A 21,136-nucleotide genomic window follows, 5' to 3' on the forward strand; every position below is an offset into this window, starting at 1 on the left:
CAACAGCAGTTGAAAACAGCTGTAAATGATGAGCAGAGAGGTGAAGGGGAGGTGGAGTAAGATGGAGGAGGGAGAAAGAAACTTTAAATAAGAGGTAGGGAGTGGGATTTAATAGCACTCATAAGAACCCTTTATTTCACTTAGGCAGAGTTGGCTAATGAAGGGAACCGATTAGGTGTGGACGGAGAGAATGACAAAGAGATGATGTGGGGGGGTGAGGAGAAAGATGAAGGAGAGCTGCAGACTAAACCACAAAGCAAAGAAAGTGGCACTTCACATTTGAACAAAGTGGTCTCATTTAGGTAGTATGCATTTACCAAATACTCCATGTCGATCTAAATCCCTTTGATATCCTTGAAATGGCTCAAGTGAAAGGGATGCGGCGTCGGAGCCTTTCTGTGTGTCTGTGAGTAAAACAGCCGAACAGAGACGAGCAGAGACGAGGGAAGGAAAAAGTGAGATAGCAGGAGTGTGCCTGAGTGTGTGTCAGTGCTGAAAGTGATGGGGTGCTGTGTTTTATGGGTAAATTGAAGGGTGTGTTAAAAGGAGAGAGATAAGGCCCTCTTCCAGTGTGTGTCCCTGTGTGAGTTTGTGTGTGAGTCTGCTCCCTCTCCCTGCAGTATTAGTCTCTTCTGCTTGATTTCTCTACCCTGCCTCTCCTCTGCTCGCTATGCCGTGAAATGGTTTTTCACTAGACCATTACCCCTGCCAGTGCACTACTGTGCCGCCACCAGCCTCTGAGTGAGTGGGAGTGTGTTTAAGTGTGCGTGTGTGCCTGGAGACGCAGAGCGAGGGCTGTGTTTCACTGCATGAGAGGCACTGTGTGTCTGGGTACAGTAGCTGCACTCCAAACTGTGCGCGGGTTGTTTATGTGCACTGAAGATGAATTGTGTACACATGCACTTAGTGTGTGTTTGTGTGTAAGTGCATGGGAGGGGAAAATAGAGGGTGTGTACAGTATGTCCCATGCAAGCTCAGCTGTCACACTGTTTGCCCTGCCCTGTGGTCTTGTCGCAGTTGTCTACTAACATCTAACATTCTTGTCTCATACACACACTCACAACTGGACACAGATTGATAAGGACAGCTTTAGTTTGAGCTAACTCCTTACTGAGCCCTGTAGGAGACACTGGACTGTATCTCAGATAAAAAATATTCACACAATCTCAATATAGTTCCACTAAATTCCCTTTTTATGGTCTCATGGAACTAACAAATTGGTAGGTATGTGGTCAACAAATGAATCGATTACTGGGTGAATTTTGACCAACAGCACCCAAACGACTCGGGGCTTTTTTCAAGGAGCTAAAAAAATGATTTTGGCCCTGGGTCTGTAGGGTTTTCACTTTAAAGTTCAGAGTAGATATGGCAAATCAATTCTGCTGAAGTGTGGCGCTCCCTCCCGGAAGCCTTGCTGGTCAGAGCAGTCTACACACACTCAACATCTGTTGATCATCATCATAAACAGATGTGCTTTTCAAGTGAAAAATATTCATTGAAATTACAGGGAATTATTTGACTATTTAAGATTAATAAAGAAAACTGTATTTTTCGGTTTCATTTCTAAACCACCAAATCACAACAAATGTCATCTCACTTCAAAGATGCAGTCCAACTCAAGCCAACTGGAATCCAGTTCATTGTGTTACAATCATAATCCAATCAAATTCCAAATTAGTCCAGTTCATAAAAATCCATTTCAAAAAAGGTAGCCGAGCTAAGGAAACTAACAGATTGCACCAAAACTTCTCTTTGATCCAATCTCCCTGCAAGGTGACGGAGGAAAGAAAAACTCCCTTTTCTCAGGAAGACACCTCCATCAGAACCAGAACCAGGGAGGGCGGCCATCTGCCTCAACCAGCCGGGGGCTGAGAGGACAGGAAATAGGGGACAACAAGCACCGTAACACCAGGCCAGGGACACCTGCTGAGAGAGAGAAACACAAGTTAATGACAGCGAGGCACTTCAGCAGCTTCCACTTCTTGAGCACTGCGCTATGATCCGGATATTAGGAATCCTAAACCGAACATTACAAAAACAGAGTTGGAGTAAACAGGCCAGGCAGCGTCACCTGGTGCCAGGTGGAGCTATGGGCTGGGCAGGTATTCAGGGTTTACCGTTCACTGAATGGGTGAAAAGTGTGGGATTCATTCCCCAAGCCATTTTCAGGCCATTAGATGTTTGGTTTTTTGTGTTGAAAAATGTGCAATTTTGCAGAAAACAAACCAAACTGTCACTTTTATTTCACAATTTAAAAACATAATGAACACAGCTTTTGTTCTAAAGAACCGTCTTTGTCCTTTCTAACATTATAGATATGATATTCATAAATCCTTCTTTTGGTGGGTGTGATGCAGCTATGTTGCATCGGGCTTGAAATGGAGGACATATACATGTTAAATCTCTGTTTCAGGCTCACCTACTTGCGACAGTTATTTGTTGAACAGTTCTCCCACCTTAAAGGGGATAGAGAATCAAAATTGTCTTTTTCACGTTTTTGGTGTTAGTTCTGAGTCTCCCGCTGTGGGGAGTACTCACGAAGTGCCAGCAAGTGTCAGAACCTCTGTTTCAAGTACTCCCCTTTTTTGAATATCCCCCAGAAAAAGTGCCAATCCGTTTTTGTGAAAAAGTGATGTCACTTTTTCAGCAATCGCCCCCCCCCCCCACACTCAAATCCACAGCCACCCCGTTTCAGACACGCCCCTTCGGCGAGAAACAGGAACAGGTGTGCCTTCCAAGGCTGTGATAGCGGACTACGATCGTTACATATTCTTCCCCTGGAAAGCAATGTTCGCGATCAATGGCTTTTATTTATTTTTAACAGCATCTCCAGTACATACGACCGCCGACTTTTCCTTTGCGCTGCGCATTTCACGGAGTACAGTTTCACAAAGCTTGCACGATTCCGAGCAGGCTTCAGTCGGAATTTTGCTCAGTATATGGTCAGTTCCGACAGGGACAGACAGACTGCAGCGAGCTGTGCGCTCCGCTGAGAAGGTGATCGGCTGCATCTATCCATGACCTGCACATCTCCAGGACTATGGGGCGAGCAGGTCGGATCACAGCTGACCCTTCTCTATTTGCACCACTCCCCTCGGGCAGGAGGCTTCGGTCCATTCGGACCAGAACCTCCCGTCACAAAAACAGTTTTTTCCCCCTTGCAGTTGGACTTATGAACACTTCATAATCACCTCATAACCTGCCCCAGTCACTTTACCATAATTAAAATTGCACTAATGAAGCTGCACTGTTGTTGCTCTGTATATTGGATACTGTGTATTGTTGTACACACCTTGTACATTTTATATTCATATATTTTTATTCTTTATTTTTTATATCCTATGTTACATGTTTGCACCTTACGCCGCAGCAAATTCCAACAATGGCATTAAAACGAATTCTGATTCTGATGAGCTTTCTTTTCAGTCAGTGTATTACTCTATAGCTCTGTTTTCAGTGAGAGCAAGGGCAGCCAATCAAGCAACGGCAACCGAATAGCGCCAACACCTACCTGCATTTCATAATGAGGTTGCCAGATAAGCTCTGAAACGACGCCAATAAGGGAAAAAGACGCATTCTAAACCCAGCATAGTAACATAGCTGTTTCAGAGAGCCTTTTAGGGAGGTTCTGAGCCATTACAGACCCAACTAATTTTTTTTGGGCTACATATCACATCACAGAACAAGGATTAATGCCCCATTCAACCATCTCTATCACCTTTAATTGAGTCAATAAACCTGATCAATGGAAACTTTTCTGAGAATTGTTGACAATAGAAAAAAGACAGGATATACAGACGGTGTCTCTGGCAGAATTTTCCATCAAAGCTGTTGACTGTTCTGTATCTCTTGACTCTATGCTTTCTCCTCCACCCCTTTAGTGGTTTTCTCAGCTCTCGGTCGCCACCTCATGATGCTGTCATCCATTCTCTCATCTCCACCTCCCACTTTTAACATCATGTTTAAATCGTGTGGTTAATATCCCTTTCACCTCCCCACTCTGTCGCCCTCGTCTTCACCTCATTCCCTCTCTTGTTTTATAAGTCACCTCTCATCGCTTTTCTCTCTCTTTGCCACTACTCAGTGACTTCATAATATCCTTCCTCCTCTCTATATCTCCCTCACCTGCTCTTTCTAACTCATTTACTCCTCATTCCCTCCATCTCTCTTTCCACCTTTCTTCCCCATCTAATGCGTTTTCTTTCTTTCGCTCCACCTCTCTATTCCCTCTTAATATCCCGCTGTTTCTCTACCTGAGATATTAAAGCTATAAAGACAGGTGTTCAGAAGAAAGCTGGGCCAGCAAATCTGTTTTATATGCCTTCTGGCATCATTCCTTGGGATGTGGAAAGTCAGAGAAAGAGAGCAAAAAGATCTGATTCTCAGCACATCACAAAGAGAAGAAGTGCTTAGCTTTGTTTAAAAGCGTCAGCCTTTTGTCTCCAGCACTTGGGACCCAAACAGACTTTTTCCTCATACTCTACATCTTGGATTGAATGCCTCCTTCACATTTTCTTTTACTATATTGGAATAAAGTGTCATGCCTTCTTTTTACAAAAGATTTGGTTCCAGACATGCAAATGACATGTAGTAATGTCCTGTTCTAATTAGGGCTGGGCGAGTTAACTCGTTAGTTATTTAACGCCGTTATTTAATAAATATTTTATCGCGCATTAACGCATTTTTTTTTTTTTTTTTTTTTTATATCTTTTTTTGGGGCTTTTGTGCCTTTAGTGGATAGGAAAGTTCAGAGAGACAGGAAGCAGGGGGCAGAGAGAGGGGGAACGACATGCAGCACAGGACTGTCTGATGCAAGACTCTAACCAACTGAGTATCAGCTGCAGCGAGGACTATAGCCTCTTGTACAGTGGAGCGAGGCTTCTACATAAAAACTACAGAAAGATGCTGATGTTAAAAGTGTGTTTGCACAACAAATGTCATGGCACTTTCATTCATATTGTAGCACATTTAAAATAAAACTAAATGCTAAAAGCTATACACTACTTTTGAATTAATTTTTGGATTTTGCGTACAAATGCGATTAATTGTGATTAATCAGGGAAATCATGTGATTAATTAGATTAAAAATTTTAATCGTTGCCCAGCCCTAGTTCTAATACATGATAGTAAAAAATAACCCATGTGAGTTGTAAAAGCATGATTTTACTGTTTCAAAAGTGTAGTTGGCTACATTTAATGAGCCGTTTTCCCATTTCTTTGAATTATTAGCATTATTTTCAAACATAAGCTTAGATGAAGAGTGACTCAATCCCCTGATCATATCTCATTCTAATGCCACATTATTATTTCATATTAGAATCACGATTTTCAGTGTGCCTTCCCAGAAAATTGGCTTCTGTGTTTGTGTGTACATGTGTGCGTTGATAAAGCGTGTTGATCTTTGAGGTTCAGTCGGCTTTATTTGGAAGTGCCACGGCAGCTGGAATCTCCCCGCTGAATAGACGGGGATATTCTCTCAGAGGGAAGGAGAGATTGTGTTTGCATGCGTATGTGTGTGTGTTTGTGAGAAGGAAAGAGAGAGGAATGGGAATGGGAGGAAGAAGAGAAAACGAGTTGTGAGGGTTAAAGAGAGAACCAGTGAGATGAGGAAGCAGGACAGATTGAACTGTCAGCAGCTTGGCTTAATCTTTTTTTTTTCAATATGGAGATGAGATGCAGCTCTGTTCATGTGAAACTGTGTGTGTGCATGTGTGTTTGTGCCGCAGTGAGACAACTCCATCCTGTTTTGAAGTAACCTAATCTAGGATGGAGAACCTTTCTACCCCCAAAAAGCTCAGAAGGCCTAAATCCCTAATAGCTAGCCTTTGTCATTCCTAAATTACCCCTGTATCACAAACACACACACGCACACACCCACACACACTTCTACAGAAAGCGAGGGGCTTATGGGTATGCATTGCACACGCCTAAGCTCACAGTGTTGCTGTTTGCTAGTACTGAAGGGTGAGACATTTAGTGTATTATTTAGGCTGCTATTCTTGGGAGATATTTCAGCTGTGTTACTACCCCACAGAATAACCATCTTATTATCATTTTTTTCTTCATCAGATGCCGGGCAGAGGGACAGATCTCCGTATGACGCCACGGTATGAAGAGGTTGAGCGTCAGTATGCCTCCTTACCAAGGTACTGAATTTTCTTCTTCCATTATAATAAAGAAAATGCTTTGATGCATGTATTATGGTCCTGTTTTATCTTTTCTTTTATTTTCTTCTCTGCCTCTAATTAAATCTTTGTCTTCAGAGGCCTCCTCTCAGCCAGGAACTCGCCTCGCCTTACCTTCCCCCTGGGGAAAACGCACTCAGGCAGGGTTGGAAACTGATCTCGAACTCCTTGACCCATCAAAACTTTACTTTACATTCATCTTTCCATTGACATTTCCACTGAAGCCTTACTGATTGAGATAGTCAGAAGGTTATATGCTTGATCTCTGGGCTGTTGCCAATCTCATAACAAATAGAACAGGAACAACATGAGATGTTGAAAGTGGGACATTTTTACCATGTCATGAAATTTACCAGCTCATAGGGCAGCAACACATCTCAGAAAAGTTAAAAACTTCTTTTTTGGTCCATTCAAATGTATATTCTCAGCTTCTCTGAGAGTAGGACTGAAAAGGCCAATAAGGATGCAGAAGACACAGCTCTGGCAATATTTGACCAACATGAAGGAAACCTAAGCACCGCACTGTTTCTGCGCACCATGCTCGAGCCTGTTACCCGGTGCATTGTGTTGTTTTCCTCGCTGGACAGCATGAAGTATTGCAAACATTAGCCAACACAAGAACATAACACCCGCCGGACTATTTTAATCAATTCTTGAAATATTCTCTCCATTTATTTCTCATGTGTTTTTCTGATGTGGTTAGATATATTTTCTGTCCCTGAATGCCTGGTCAAAAGTGTAATTTTTCATCAGCGAATTAAACCAAGTTGAGATAAGCTAAGATGACCAATTTCTCTGCCTGTGGTCTTTCTTGACTCTTTCACTCTCATCTCTCCCCCAGACTCTCCTCTCCTTCTCTTTGCCCTTAGTAATGTGCGATATCTTACCCTGTCAACCCTTTCTTTTGTCATTGTTGATCTTTTTTCTGGACTTTGCTGTCTGACAAGGATTTATCTGAACATTATCTTCACTGGTCTGAAATGAGTTCATCGTAACCTCATATGTAAACGAAATCTTAATCGGAAAGAATGTTGTTACCAACTTGTTCTCACCAACGCCTCGGCAGACACAGCTGTGCGTTTGTTTGTCTGTCCAGTTGGTAAGTTGAGCTGAATGACAGAAGTTTAGAAGATTATAAAGTTTACAGCCAGTTTCCCACCTCTGTTAAACTGGTCAGGGATGGCCGTTTTACACCTCTGTTGTGTGTGTTTGTGTCCCTGTGTGTGTGCGTGCCTGCCACTGTGGGTGTGTGGTTGATGATTTTGGCAGATGGGATCGAGAGCAGTGATGATAGTCTGCTTGTGGTATCTAAAAGGCCTTGGGAAATTGGACACACACTTGCAAACACTGACATACAGCACACATTGGTTCTGTTTCCACTTTGAGACTCAATAAGATGCATAAATGCCAGTCTTACATGTACATTGTTGTTTGAAAAGTGCCATATGGTGTTTTTCCATGGAAGCCACTGTTCCTACTCATAGCAACATGATAGTAATGAGAGCGTGTAACAGTTTGATATAAAACTCAAAAATCAAGACGAGGAACTGATTGAATGAATTCAGTTGCTTTTATCAAATAGATCTGGCCCCAAACAGAGACCTTTCTGTGTTACACATGCTAAATCATTTACGTAGAGGAGAAAACGCTTGAAGTTGGTCTGAGTTCTAAATCAGAGCACTGCTTTCCCCTTGTGGATGAGATAACAGTAAACAGTCTTATACGGTGTCTTGTGCTGCCAAGTCTCACATGGCAGATGCCAAATATTTCTGCAAGCATTGCATTTCTCTCTGCTTCAGCCTTTTCCACGATGAAGACAGCCGCCTGAGAGCAGAAGCCATTACTAAGTAGACACATTATATCAGAAATACTTCCATTTTCTGAGGTTTTAAACAAGAAAGGCACTGATTTCTTTCCCGCTCTGTCTTTATTTGTCTTTCTCTGCATATCTGTCTGCACTGCTGTCAGTTAACTCAGGAGATATTTCAGCGTCCAGAGAGGCAGAGAAGGAGATCGTGTTTTGAAACCACATCCAGGCTCTTGACCTTATGAAAACATATTATTTTGCCACCGCACCAGAAATAGCTGGCAGGCCGTGTGTATCTAGTGTCTGTATACCTGTAGGCTTTTATGGGCGGCTCCAAGTTGTTCCATAAGTGTAGATGTAAGTGTGGGTGTCTATTTTTTCCAACCGAGTCCAGAAATAGCTGCAGGGTTGCTTAATCAGGTACTGTACATTTGACTTAGCATCAGTTAACTGGAGCACTGAGTACATTGTGTGTGTGTGTGTGTGTGTGTGTGTGTGTGTGTGTGTGTGTGTGTGTGTGTGTGTGTGTGTGTGTGTGTGTGTGTGCGTGCGTGCGTGCGTGCTGTGAGACAAGATTTTGATGGCTCTAAAATTAAAACATGACCCAGCAGTGGATGATGTTTCCCTGCCTAAAGCACGAACACTTTACCAAACAAACTGTCAGCAAATGTCACTGCTTGAAATAGGTACGAGCCTGTCAGGGTATATTGAATATTTAGCAACATGAAACTGTTCAGTAATCAACTATAATACCCCCCCAAAAAAAAGTTATTTTTGTCTAAGTAAACATGCAATATTAAGAATAAAAAACTTCAGTCGTCTAAGGGTCAATATTGATGCATTTGAATTCTTCATCTGATTTTTGTCCATCACCAACGTCCGACCCACTAACTCAGCGCTTCATTGCCTTTACATCCTGTACCGATACATCACTGTCATGATCTGAGCTCAATATTCACTGTTTTTCTTTCTTAAGTTAAGATGTGTAGATGTTGCTTGTGACTGAAGGAAAATAGGACAACATCGTGTGTCCTTTCACATGAAATCCCCAGAGAGCCTTCTCTGCCTCTTCACATAATCCCTCTTTACCCCATCTCATTTTCAAGTTTTCTGCTATTTTCCCATACTTCTCTCATTTTCTTTCACTTTCTCTCAGCAAAGGACCCAGTTGAGAGAGAGAGTGTCTATGTGTCTACCAGGTAGAATTTGTTAGAATTAAAAGACATTTGCAGTAGTTAGTTTTAAGCTGAGTAAGTGAGGAAGAAAATTTCAATTTTACGAGCTAAAGCTGACCAAAAGATACATTTAGGATTACATTTAGTCATTTGTTTTAAAAAAGGATCCAAAAATCAACGGTTTGGCATCTTCAGAGACAGTTAAATGTTTCCATTTTCCTACAAACTCTGGTTTTAGGAAGCTGTTTTCAACTAATTGTTTGGTCTAAATGGATTAAAAGGCTCCTTCAGACCAAACAGTTCTTTGGCTCTCGAAAGACAACTTAACTTTTAATGACTGATAGCTTTCACACCGCAGATAAGAATGCTGAAGTGACATGACAGCCAGCTGGCACGTTGTATCAGATCGTGTTGTAACCCCTTATGAGACTCATTGTGTCGTTAGAAATCTGTCTTGAACGTGTACCTTGAGATGACTTCTGCTGAACTAGTGTAATGCTAAATCAGTTGAATTGAATTGATTGCTTTATGGTATAAACGGTGAGTTAAACAGACCCTCGAGGCTTGGCGGTTTTGGATAAGAGAGGTTGTTCTGTGAGAGGAAATCTGAGACCATAGCTGCAAACCAAGGAATGATGGATCCCTGCAGTATTTTGGGCTCAAACTTTAAAACAAGCTTCTAATGTTTGAGAATGATTGGGATTCATACTGCACACGTGCATGTCCATAATGATGAGAGTGCCAGCAGCTGCGTTTGTGTGTGTGTGTTCACGTGCACTTGTATTTCAATCTTTGAGATCAGTGCATGGCTATCAGTTTTTGTATGGTCAACATTAGCAGGTTGCGCCCCGTTACTTACCCAAGCACAGATTTGTTTCTCACCTGTATCAGATACACACATGCACAGAGACACTTTTCTTTTATATCATTCTTGTCATTATATTGAAAAGCAAATAGACCTAAACACAGTAAGGTTAAAAATTATTTTCTCAAATAGTAGACGTTATTAGAAATATCATTTGATAACAAAAGTATTGACCATAGATAGATAGATAGATAGATAGATAGATAGATAGATAGATAGATAGATAGATAGATAGATGGACGACTTTATTAATCCCTTTGGGAGGTTCCCTCAGGGAAATTGAAATCTCCATCTAATAATGATAATAATATAATAGTAATAGTAATGAAAATAGTAATAATGATGATGCTAATAAATAATAAATACATATATAAATTTAAGTATAAAGTAATATTAAAATGATTAAAGTAAGATTATTGCACACCACAGAGATTATTGCATGTTTTTGCATTGTTGGTTAGACAGACTGACTGACTGCCACCCGTCCCACAGTCCCTCTGTCCTTCTGTCCTTCTGTTACCTCTCCTCCCCCCTAGTGAGGAGTTAAACAGTTTGGTGGCACAGGGGACATATATAATATCCATAATAGACATAATAGGAGTTCCTCAGTCTGTTGGTCCATGCACTTGGGGAGAAGCAGCCTCTTGCTGAACAGGCTTCTCTGGCTGCTGATGACAGTGTGCAGAGGGTGGCTGGCATTGCCCAGTATAGCCAGGAGTTTGTGCATTGTTCTCCAGCTTCGTGTCAACCACAGAGCCGGCCCGCCTGATCAGCTTCTCCAGCCTGGAGAAGTATCCCTTTGAGGTGCTCCCTCCCCAGCACACCACAGCGTAGAACAGGACGCTGGCGACCACAGACTGGTAAAAAAAATCCCAAAGAGCTTCTTGCAGATGTTGAAAGATATCAACCTCCTCAGGAATTACATCCTGCTCTGGGCCTTCTTGTACAGGTACCTCGTGTTGCTCGTCCAGTCCAGCTTGTTGTCTAACCACAGCCCAAGATATTTATAGGTTTTCACAACCTCCTCCGTTCCTAACAGAACTGGTCTAGGACTGGGTCTGTCCCTCCCAAAGTCGATGATCAGTTCCTTAGTCTTTGAGGTGTTGAGCTGCAGATTGTTCATGTGGCACCAGACAACAAAGTTCCTCACCAAACTCCTGTACTCCTCTTCTTCGTCGTCTCTGATACACCCCATGATGGCTGTGTCATCTACAAACTTCTGGATGTGACACGATCCAGAGTTGTAGCAGAAGTCTGCAGTGTACAGAGTGAAGAGGATGGGGGACAGTACAGTTCCCTGTGGAGCTCCAGTGCTGCTGACCACAGTGTCGGACGTGATGTCCTTCAGCCTGACGGACTGTGGTCTGTCGGTGAGGTAGCTGGAAATCCAAGCAACTAGGCAGGGGTCCACTTGCATTCTGGTCAGTTTTTCCTGGAGTGCAAGGGGCTGGATTGTGTTGAAGGCACTTGAAAAGTCCAGGAAGAGAATCCTGACAGTGCCGCTCCCCTGGTCCAGATGCGAGTGGGCTTGGTGTAGGACAGGGCTACCCAAATCCGGTCCTTGAGGGCCGACGTCCTGCAGGTTTTGGATGTTTCCCTGCTCCATCACACCTGATTCAGATCGATGCTTCATCAGCTGGAGGATGGCATCCTCCACACCAACCGCTGCCTGGTAGGCAAACTGTAGGGGGTCCTCAGTGCGCTGTACCTGAGGCCTGAGAAGGTTGAGGAAGAGTGTAGAGTCTTCATCAGATGTTACGTGAGTGCCACCGGTCGGAAGTCATTTAACTCGCTGGGCCGGTTCTTCTTTGGAACCGGAACTATGCAAGATGGTCTTCCAGAGGGAGGGCACTCTCCCGAGTTGTAGGCTCAGGTTGAAGACTCGTTGTAGCGGCTCCTCGAGTTCAGCAGCGCAGGTCCTGAGGAGCCAGGGCAACACCTCATCGGGTCCTGCTGCTTTTCGGCAGATGTTGATGTTGGATAAGAAGGCCTGGCTCGCAGTCTCTGCTCTAATTCATCCCAAAGGTGTTCTATCGGGTTGAGGTCAGGACTCCCAAAAGCTGGGAGCATGAAATTGTCCAAAATCTCTTGGTATGCTGCAGCATTCAGAGTTCCTTTCACTGGAACTAAGGGGCCAAGCCCAGCTCCTGAAAAACAATCCCACACCATAATCCCCCCTCCACCAAACTTTACACTTGGCACAATGCAGTCCATGAAGTTCTTTACGCACTGTTCTTGAGCTAATCTGAAGGCCACATGAAGTTTGGAGGTCTGTAGCGATTGACTCTGCAGAAAGTTGGCGACCTCTGCGCACTATGCGGCTCAGCATCCTATGACCCCGCTCTGTCATTTTGGCCGACCACTTTGTTATAATACCACTGACAGCTCGCTGTGGAATATTTAGTAGCGAGGACATTTCACGACTGAACTCGTTGCACAGGTGGCATCCTATCACGGCACCATGCTGGAATTCACTGAGCTGCTGAGAGCGAGCCATTCTTTCACAGATGTTTGTAGAAGCAGTCTGCATGCCGAGGTGCTGGAATTTATACACCTGTGGCCATGGAAGGAACATCTGAATCAGACCTAAATTTGGAAAAACACATTAAGCCAGTAACAAAGTCAGCCTACTTTCACCTTAAGAATATATCAAGGTTAAAGGATCTGATGTGTCAGCAGGACCTGGAAAAACTAGTCCATGCGTTCATCTTTAGTAGGCTTGATTACTGTAACAGCATCTTTACAGGTCTACCTAAAAAGTCAGTTAGACAACTGCAGCTTATTCAGAACTCTGCTGCTCGAGTCCTCACTGAGTCCAAAAAAGTGGACCACATCAGTCCAGCTCTGAGGTCTTAAAGGCGCTAGCATGGTTGACGCGTCTGTCACGGCGGTGGCGGACTGTGACGTCAAAATGACGTATCAGGCATGGCGCTTGCCTTGAAAAGACGGCGCAGCGCGTTGTCGTGCACCAGTCGATTTTTGTAACTTGGCAGCGCCACCAACGAAAAACCGGATGGACCGTTGTGAGACCAGGCTCAGTGAGGAGGTGCGTTTGTACAGACAGCTGTACGAAACTGCAGTGAAACAGCACAGGGAGCACGTAAACTCCCAAAACTGGTGGACAGAGATTGGCAGAACTTTGGGGAAAGAGGGAGAGTTCTGTAAGAATGTGTGGAAGAAGCTACGGGACAGATCCGTGAAGCTAAGAAGAGGGCAGAGACTCTGTTGATGCCGGGGGCTTCAGACCATCACCTCTTTTAACTGAATTAAAAAATTTAAATTATCCGAATACTGCAGCAGCATCATTAATGACAGTGTTCCTGCTCTTCATTGTTTTCTTCTCCACTTTCGTGGTTGTAGTGTAGCAGTAACCTTCACGTAGCAGCGCCACCTCTGTGACGGAGAAAATTGCAACTACTGGCGCAATGACTTGTGCCACTATATATTACCGGCACGAACTCGTGACGTCATCAACACCGCTCGCGCGAGCAGACGCAGCAACCATGCTAGAGCCTTTACACTGGCTGCCTGTCCATCAGAGGATAGACTTTAAAGTTCTGATGCTGCTCTATAAAGCTCTGAATGGTCTAGGACCAGAATACATCAGTGACCTCCTGACCCAGTATGAACCTTCCAGACCCCTCAGGTCATCTGGATCCGGTCTTTTATCAGTTCCCAGAGTCAGAACCAGACATGGAGAAGCTGGATTCAGCTTCTATGCTCCACATGTCTGGAACAAACTCCCAGAAAGCCTCAGATCAGCTGAAACACTCAGTGTGTTTAAGTCCAGGTTGAAGACACACCTATTTTCAGCTGCGTTTGAATAAAGCTCAAAACTTAATCACATTTTAACTACTGATTTTATCAGATTTTATCTATTGTTCTTATTTTTTTCTTTTTTGTTTAAAATTTAAATCATGCTTTTTATTTCGACTGTTTTAATGTCTCTGTAAAGCACTTTGAATCGCCTTCTAGTTGAATTGTGCTGTACAAATAAACTTGCCTTGCCTTGCCTTGAGTGTGTGACCCTGCGCATGAGCATGAGTGTGTCAACAGGTGCCAACCTGGATGGGTTAAAATTTTGTGTTAAAATTTTGCATGTATGCAATAAATCTTATCTTATCTTATCTATTAGGCACTGATGTTTCTAGGCACATTGAACTAGACTGAGTTTACCTTGATGAATATGTTATGGTGATCTCCATGGATATGTAATGATAACAGCGGTCAGTTGTTAAAGAACCAGCCCTAATCCAATCTGATTAGCCGAACACCCTTTCCGATTTGTCTTTGTTAATCCTTTTATTAGATTAAGAGAGCCAATCAGAATTGTTGTCCAGGTTTCTGGGGAGGCTGTCACTTCCTCATTATAATGATAATTAGATGTTAAGTAATTAGAGAGCAGATGTTTTGCTGTGTCCTCATCTCCCTCTCCTCTTTTGGGTTTCTTTATTCCTGGCACTCCAATTTCTGCCATTCAGTTTAGCTTTTCCCTCTCTCCTTCTCTGGCCCTCTCATTTTCATTCCGTCTGAACTTGGGGTGAAAAGGACATTGTTGAATATCATTTCACTCTGCCGAGGAAAGAAATGAAATGGGAATGTCTCTCCCTCTTCTCTCTTGAGAGGACCTCCCAACCAGGCCTGAGAGTTTCCCAGACCACTTTAAAACTGCCGCACAATCCACCCCATTGTCCAGTTGCTTTTTGTGTGTCTCTGGACTCATTGAAGCTCTGCTTGTTTGTTAGTTGTGCCGGGGATCTGAAGAAATACCCTGCTTCTCATGAGTGTCTGTGAATTTTTAAATGTTCATTTTGAAGTGCAATGATAGGAAAGAAAGTAAATAAAAGTTAAAATGTGTAATGAGTAATGGAAATGGCGTCTTCAAATAAGTTCTTCCACAGTTAAGTGACAGCTCGCACGAATCTTAAACTATCTTAAAATCCTAAAGAAGAAACATGGCCAGTAGGGCTGTCAATTATTCCAAACTAATTTGAAATAAACATGCAATTATTCAGTTCTTCTGATGTATTTGAATATTATTTCCAATACACACACACACACACACACACACACACACACACACGCACACACACACACACTGTTTCATGGCGACAGCTACATCCACTTCCCGTGTGATCTTGAATTTATCCAGTCGGCCGCTGAAGCTGTGTGGCTTCCTCTGAGCCCCTCACTACACAGGACATAACTGTCAAGTTGATCATGGCCTCAGTTCCATTATTAGCACCTGAGATCCCCCTCCCAAAGCAAGATGGGCCGCATATCTTTGCACACAAGTCTTACCATCCTGTCTACAATATAATTTCTAAGAGACTCTGACGAGGGTGGTGCTGTGGCTGACGTGCCGATGTGGACTCTTGTATGTGGTGCCTCTGCTGCCTCACTTGGGTCAGTGCTTTGTACAAAGTCAACAAGCCACATTCGTATGTTATTATACGAATTATGGTGTCAAATCCAAAATGGTGTCTCTGATCATTTGATGTCATGAGTGTTCTCTTAGGTTGACTTTGCTTGCTAGTCTTTCTCCATCTTTGTAGCAACACAGCAAACATATAAAGCAACAGCCCTTGCTTCCACTTCAAGCTCATGTAGTCATTTAGCAACCTCTTCATGTCTACATTTAGGCTGAAGCTTTGATCTTGATCGTGGACTCTAAAAGGTTGGGTTACGACCCATAATGTGTTGCAGAATCAGCAGGTGTGATGTGCTTTCTTATGCGTGGACCCTGGGGTGAGGGAGGAAACTACACGTAAAAGTAGAACAGGTTTTAGGTTGTTCTGGAGTTGAAATGATGGTAAGTGATATTCTGCTCTTATGGAATGAAGCATTACATAGTTGGAAAATGTACACACATTCTCGATTGTTCCATAACTCTCACATGGTGGAGCTTCATTTGAATAGCTAGTAATGGACATCTAACATATTTCATTGCAGATACAGGCCATAAAATGTGAAAAGGTCTCTTGCACTTAGTTGACAATCTTCAACTCCTTTTTAAAATGGTCTTTTTCTAGCAAGTTGTTTGTGTGTATTAGTTAATTAATGTGTCATAAATGCATACATTCATGCATTATGATGCTTACTTCTGTCTATAGACCAAGAGGATGGACTGCACTTCTTCCATTTCAACAGTTGCAGCTGTGAAACGTCAACATCTGGCTGTACTGTAATGACCATCTGTTGTTTCCTAGCTGCTGAGACACTTACTTGTTTCAGAGTTATTGTGGATAGTTAGATTGTTAGAAATGTTTGTGCACCGATTCTCCATGATGTTAAACAATCACATGCAACATTGTTAGTGTCTCATATCGAATCATTTTATTAAAAAACAGAAAGCACCATGAGTGGTTGATGTCATTTATGAATCAGTTAAAACATGAACGAGCTCAAATGACTGCAACATTCCAGTAAAGTGGTGGGAGTAGAGGTGAAGCTGGTGCATAGATGTGCACATTTATGTTCCTGGATTCACTATTACTGTTGTAATTCCACTTTCTTTTCTCTCACTGTCAGTGGTAGGTCGCACAGTGGTGGTGCAAAGCAGAACTTTTCATATACACTGAGAATATGTTGACCATTTTCCTGTCAGCCGTTTCACTTTCATATGAATCCATGACCACACTGCCGTCTGATTCTATCTGGCACTCACAACTACCATTTCCAAACTCCTTTTCATGTTCCAGATTAGGCCCTTTTGAGGGATCACCATTTTGTGTCAGTGATTTGTATCCTTTAGTCCTGCACTAAAGGAGTAAAATCTCCCCAGCTTGAAGCTATTCAATTTTACCGAGGAGAACCTTATTGGCTCAAGATGTGAAATAATGACGCGTGTTTTAATGGGATGTGGGGTTTTTATTTTATATTTCAGGAAGTCACCCACTCTAGTACCTATGCATACCCTAAGTGGTTGTGTATGATCTTACCATAGCTAAATGTCATCTTTAGTTTGATCTGTTTCAGCTTGTGTAGATGGACACGGCTCAATCAGGCAGTTTGCTGCCATAGTGATCAACTGGTCTTTATGGCTTTTCTACAGGTACATTTTAAAAAGCTTATGGATTGCATCTCAGTTCTCACAGTTTTATCTAGAGCTTTGTTTATTACTGTCATGATAAGAGCATGAGATAACACTAACATTTACTCTGGCATTAAAGCTTGTTATCGTGGAAAGTTTGTTAAAAGTTATATTAAGTATTATTCCTCCACATATACCTTTTATAAGCTAGAAAGACCTTAGTAAGTAAGGCTTTTCTTGGATTGTTCAGTTTGTTCAGTTTTAGGAAATTGAAATATGTTAGTAATTTGCCTGTATCAGTGAAGATTTAATAGCTGAAACTTTATACATAAATCTTTTTTTTCTGAAAATTAGGATTTTGTTGTTTTGATATACTCGTGTTTTTATTGATCGCTCCAACATTTTTCCATTGGGAGAATTTAGATAGTTCAGTGAGAGCTAGAAAAATCAGTGTGTGTTATCTTAGGCTCGTAACACAGTATCAGGATTAATGTTCGTAACAAAGTAGAATAATGTGACTCTCTAAGGTAGGGTTGTGTTCAGGTGTAACAGTTAAGGACAGTGCAGTGGGAATGAAGTTGCACTGACATGAGCCAAAGATCTGAGGAGCATTCACATCGGGTTAGAACAGAACATGTTCTGTGGGTCGATGATCCATCAACTCGTCTTTCTGTGCATTTGACTTGTTGATCAGAATGAGCTGCCTGCTGTAGATTGTCAGCCCCTCTTTCATTTTGGCTCTAGCTTTGTTGCTCAGTTTCCAAATGGCATGGCCGTATTATGATGTGATGCAAAAACCACTCCAAATCCCCATTGTTCTGCCCTCTCTGTGTTTCCGAGGCAACAGTCTCCCACCATCTGGATGTCCTCGTCCCTCAGTTCCTCTCATTTTCCTCTTAATGGGTTTCTCCTCCGTCCTGTTCCTATCTCATTTTCCTCTTCTTTCAGAACACTGCAGACTACTGCAGACACCTTGTTTTTTTTTTACCATTTTTCTGTTGCTTTTTCTCATACTTCTCAGTTTTGGTACTCACTGCATTACCTTACTCTTTTCATTTACTCTCCTTTATCATCATCTCTTCTTATTCTGGTAACACGCCATTTCTCTTAAGACTTCGTATGCGTTCTTTAATATGAGCACTTTGCATTATGCATCATCACACATTCACAGTGACACACAGCGCACTTCTAAATCTGTGTGCTCAAACACTTGCATACACAGGGGAATGTAATCATGTTAACTTCCTTCACTCATATGTAATTCATGCATGATATACTGCTGGATTAATCGTAGTCGACAGAACTTTATTGACAAAGAGCGATAGGAGCCTCTGAAAGGTGTTTAGTTTCACTGAAATGGGAACAAGTGTGTGTGTGTGTGTGTGTGTGTGTGTGTGTGTGTGTAAGTGTGTGTGTGTGTGTGTGTGTGCGTGTGCGTGTGTGTGTGTGTGTGTAGATGTGTGCTCTTGTAAAGTAGTGCCCATTATTCTCAGCAGATGCTGACCTTCAGCTTGCTCGCTCTCTTGAGGGCAGCACTTGCATTTTGCATTCTTTTTCCATTTTTTCCTTCTTCTGAACCCCCTCCTCTGTTACTTATCTTCTTCTGCCTCTCATTCTTCATTGTTGTTTTTTTCATGTATTTCATCAGTTTCAAAGACATCTAAAGGTCCCAAACCTCTTGTACGTATAGCCACTCTCTCTTTGCCTTGAGTTTTCAGATCTAAGCCTTCTTTTTTCTGGCTCATTTTGGCCACTTTATTGTCTACTTCTTGTGTTCTACCATCATTTACTTGACCATCACAGCCTTTTTGTCATCTGGTGTGTTTCATGCCTTCCCTGGTTTAGTCTTACTCTCTGCGTGCCCTGTTCCTATCCTCAGTGCTGTCTTCATCCACTTTCCCCTCTGCTGTCTTGCACAGTGGCCACCTTTCTCTGTCGTCGGTGACGACGCTGATTTCTCTTCCACTTTAGATTCAGCTGGCTTCTCTCTTATGTTTTTCCTGAGAATACAAATCAAGTTTTCACTCCTTAGTGGTCCGATCTTTGCTTGTAAACTGTTGGATGGACTTCTTTACAGAGCAGTTTCCGGTGAAACCGTATCTGGTGTATACGGTATTTTATGAACACTCCTAACTCACCTTTCAATCTCCCTTAGAGACAACGGTTGACTGAAATGTACACAATATTCGGGCTTGTATTTGCATTTAGTCATCCTTTTAATTCTAATACTTTTAAACAGTGAAAGTAACCAAAGTAAGAGTTGTGTAAGAGTTGAGGCTGCCCCTCATCAGTTTCATGGACAGAATCTCAAAGTACAGTCAGGGAGAGGAGGGCGTCTGGTTTGTGCACCTCAGGGTTACAGCTCTGCTTTTTGCAGATGATGTGGTTCTGTTGACCTTCAGCTGCACTGGAGTGGTTCACAGCTGTGTGAAGCAGCTGGGATGAAAGTCAGCTCTTCCAAATCTGAAACCATAGTTCTCAATGGGAAGAAGGTGGAGTGTTCTCTCCATGTCGGAAATGATCCTCTGCCTCAGGTGGAGGAGTTTAAGTATCTCTGGGTCATGTTCACGAATGATGGCGAGTTGGAGCAAGAGATGGACAGACAAATTGCGGCTTGGTTGGAAGTAATGATGGCGCCAAGTCGGAAGGCCTATTTATTTTACTAGACCCTGAAAACCCTGGAGGGATTATTCATCCCTTCTGGCCTGGGATTGTCTTGGAATACCAAAATGAGAAGTTGGAGAGTGTCGCTAGGGAGAGGGATATCTGGGTTTCCCTGCTGGACCTGTTGCCTCCATTTAGTTCCCATCCTTTACAGGAGTGTTTTGTCCACGTTGCACTGCAGTAGAGCATAATACAATCAACAACAGCTGCAATCTGTAGTTAACATGCAGGAACATAGTTCAACTTTTTAAGGCAAGGGGCATCATTAGTATTGTTAGCTAAATCGCTGTGCTGAGACATATGGAGCTACAGGTTTTAGAAGAGTGTTACACTTTCAACTGCATGGGTACCTTTTAGTCACTACAGGGATTAGATTTAGCTGCTCCATCCTGCTCCCTGATGTTTTCATTTTATTCATTTTTATAACACTTTGAGCCAATTGTGATAGCATATCAGAGGGACAACAGTTTATGAAAATAATGTTCCTCCTTTATTTATATGACTGGAGTTTTAATGTCAAATGATTCCTATTGGAATGTTATATTGGATGTTCTGATATCATGTGCAAGACTATCCCAGATGATTTTTGTTCTAAAACAAAACAGATGTGTATAGATTTAAACATCTTGTGTTAATTCAGGTAGGCATTTCTAGGTGTAGCTCAGGAGGAAGAGCAGTCGCCCACCAATCCCAATCCGAAGGTCAGTGCTTGGACTACGGCTTCACTTGTCAAAGCATCAAGACACTGAACCCCTCGTTGCCTACTGATGCATCCATCATGCATGTGTGTGAATGTAGTAGGAAGCACTGTGTAGCTGTGCTGTATGAGTGTGTGAGTGAATGGTAGAATGTGGCATGTAGTGTTAAAAGTACAGTCCATTTACCATTTAGTTACAGATATTTTTCTCCAGAATGGCGTATCTGAGTACTTATGTTTGTATATATCTCCTCATCCAAACTAAAATTCCTTCTATGTCATCCTCTTTTTCTTGGTTCTTAAATCCTGGTTGTTCAGTGTAAGGGCAATGTGTGAGTTAGATGAACTGTGTTTTACAAAGCAGTGACTGAACAGAGGAGTGTAGATTTGTCAATTTTATTTGTATAGCACATTTCATGTACAAAACAATGTTTAGAAAAGTCTGAATTCATCCCACAGATAGTGCGGGGCTGTCATTCCCACAGTGCCTGTGCAAGAACACCAATCTCACACAGTACAGGTATATTGTATTTGATTAATCTCATAGATATATAATGAATTAGAATGACTGAATCCATCTTCAGGGGTAAAACATTTGTTAACATGTTGAGCCGGATCATGTTATTCTAATATAAAGCAAGACCCTGCTCACAGTGTTTTTTTAACCCACATCAGTGACATCCACATAAGTAAAACCTGAAGGTATCTTG

General features: G+C 42.4%; 1 protein-coding gene across 7 annotated transcripts in view; it reads left to right on the forward strand.

Annotated features, from left to right (window-relative positions):
* pard3bb (par-3 family cell polarity regulator beta b) overlaps positions 1 to 21,136 on the forward strand; it is a 275,337-nt gene that overhangs the window by 246,084 nt on the left and 8,117 nt on the right. For 4 of the 7 annotated variants that reach the window (XM_075478942.1, XM_075478941.1, XM_075478943.1 and 1 more), the window contains one exon: positions 6,070 to 6,146. The exons of 2 other annotated variants lie outside the window; for them this stretch is intronic. In XM_075478942.1, coding sequence (XP_075335057.1) covers positions 6,070 to 6,146 — 77 coding nt within the window. Of the gene's footprint in view, positions 1 to 6,069; positions 6,147 to 6,263; positions 6,935 to 21,136 lie in introns of those variants that run through there. One more of the 7 variants, XM_075478946.1, reaches the window with a different exon arrangement.

The sequence above is a fragment of the Odontesthes bonariensis genome, chromosome 12, assembly GCF_027942865.1.
Source record: "Odontesthes bonariensis isolate fOdoBon6 chromosome 12, fOdoBon6.hap1, whole genome shotgun sequence".
Lineage (NCBI taxonomy): Eukaryota > Metazoa > Chordata > Actinopteri > Atheriniformes > Atherinopsidae > Odontesthes > Odontesthes bonariensis.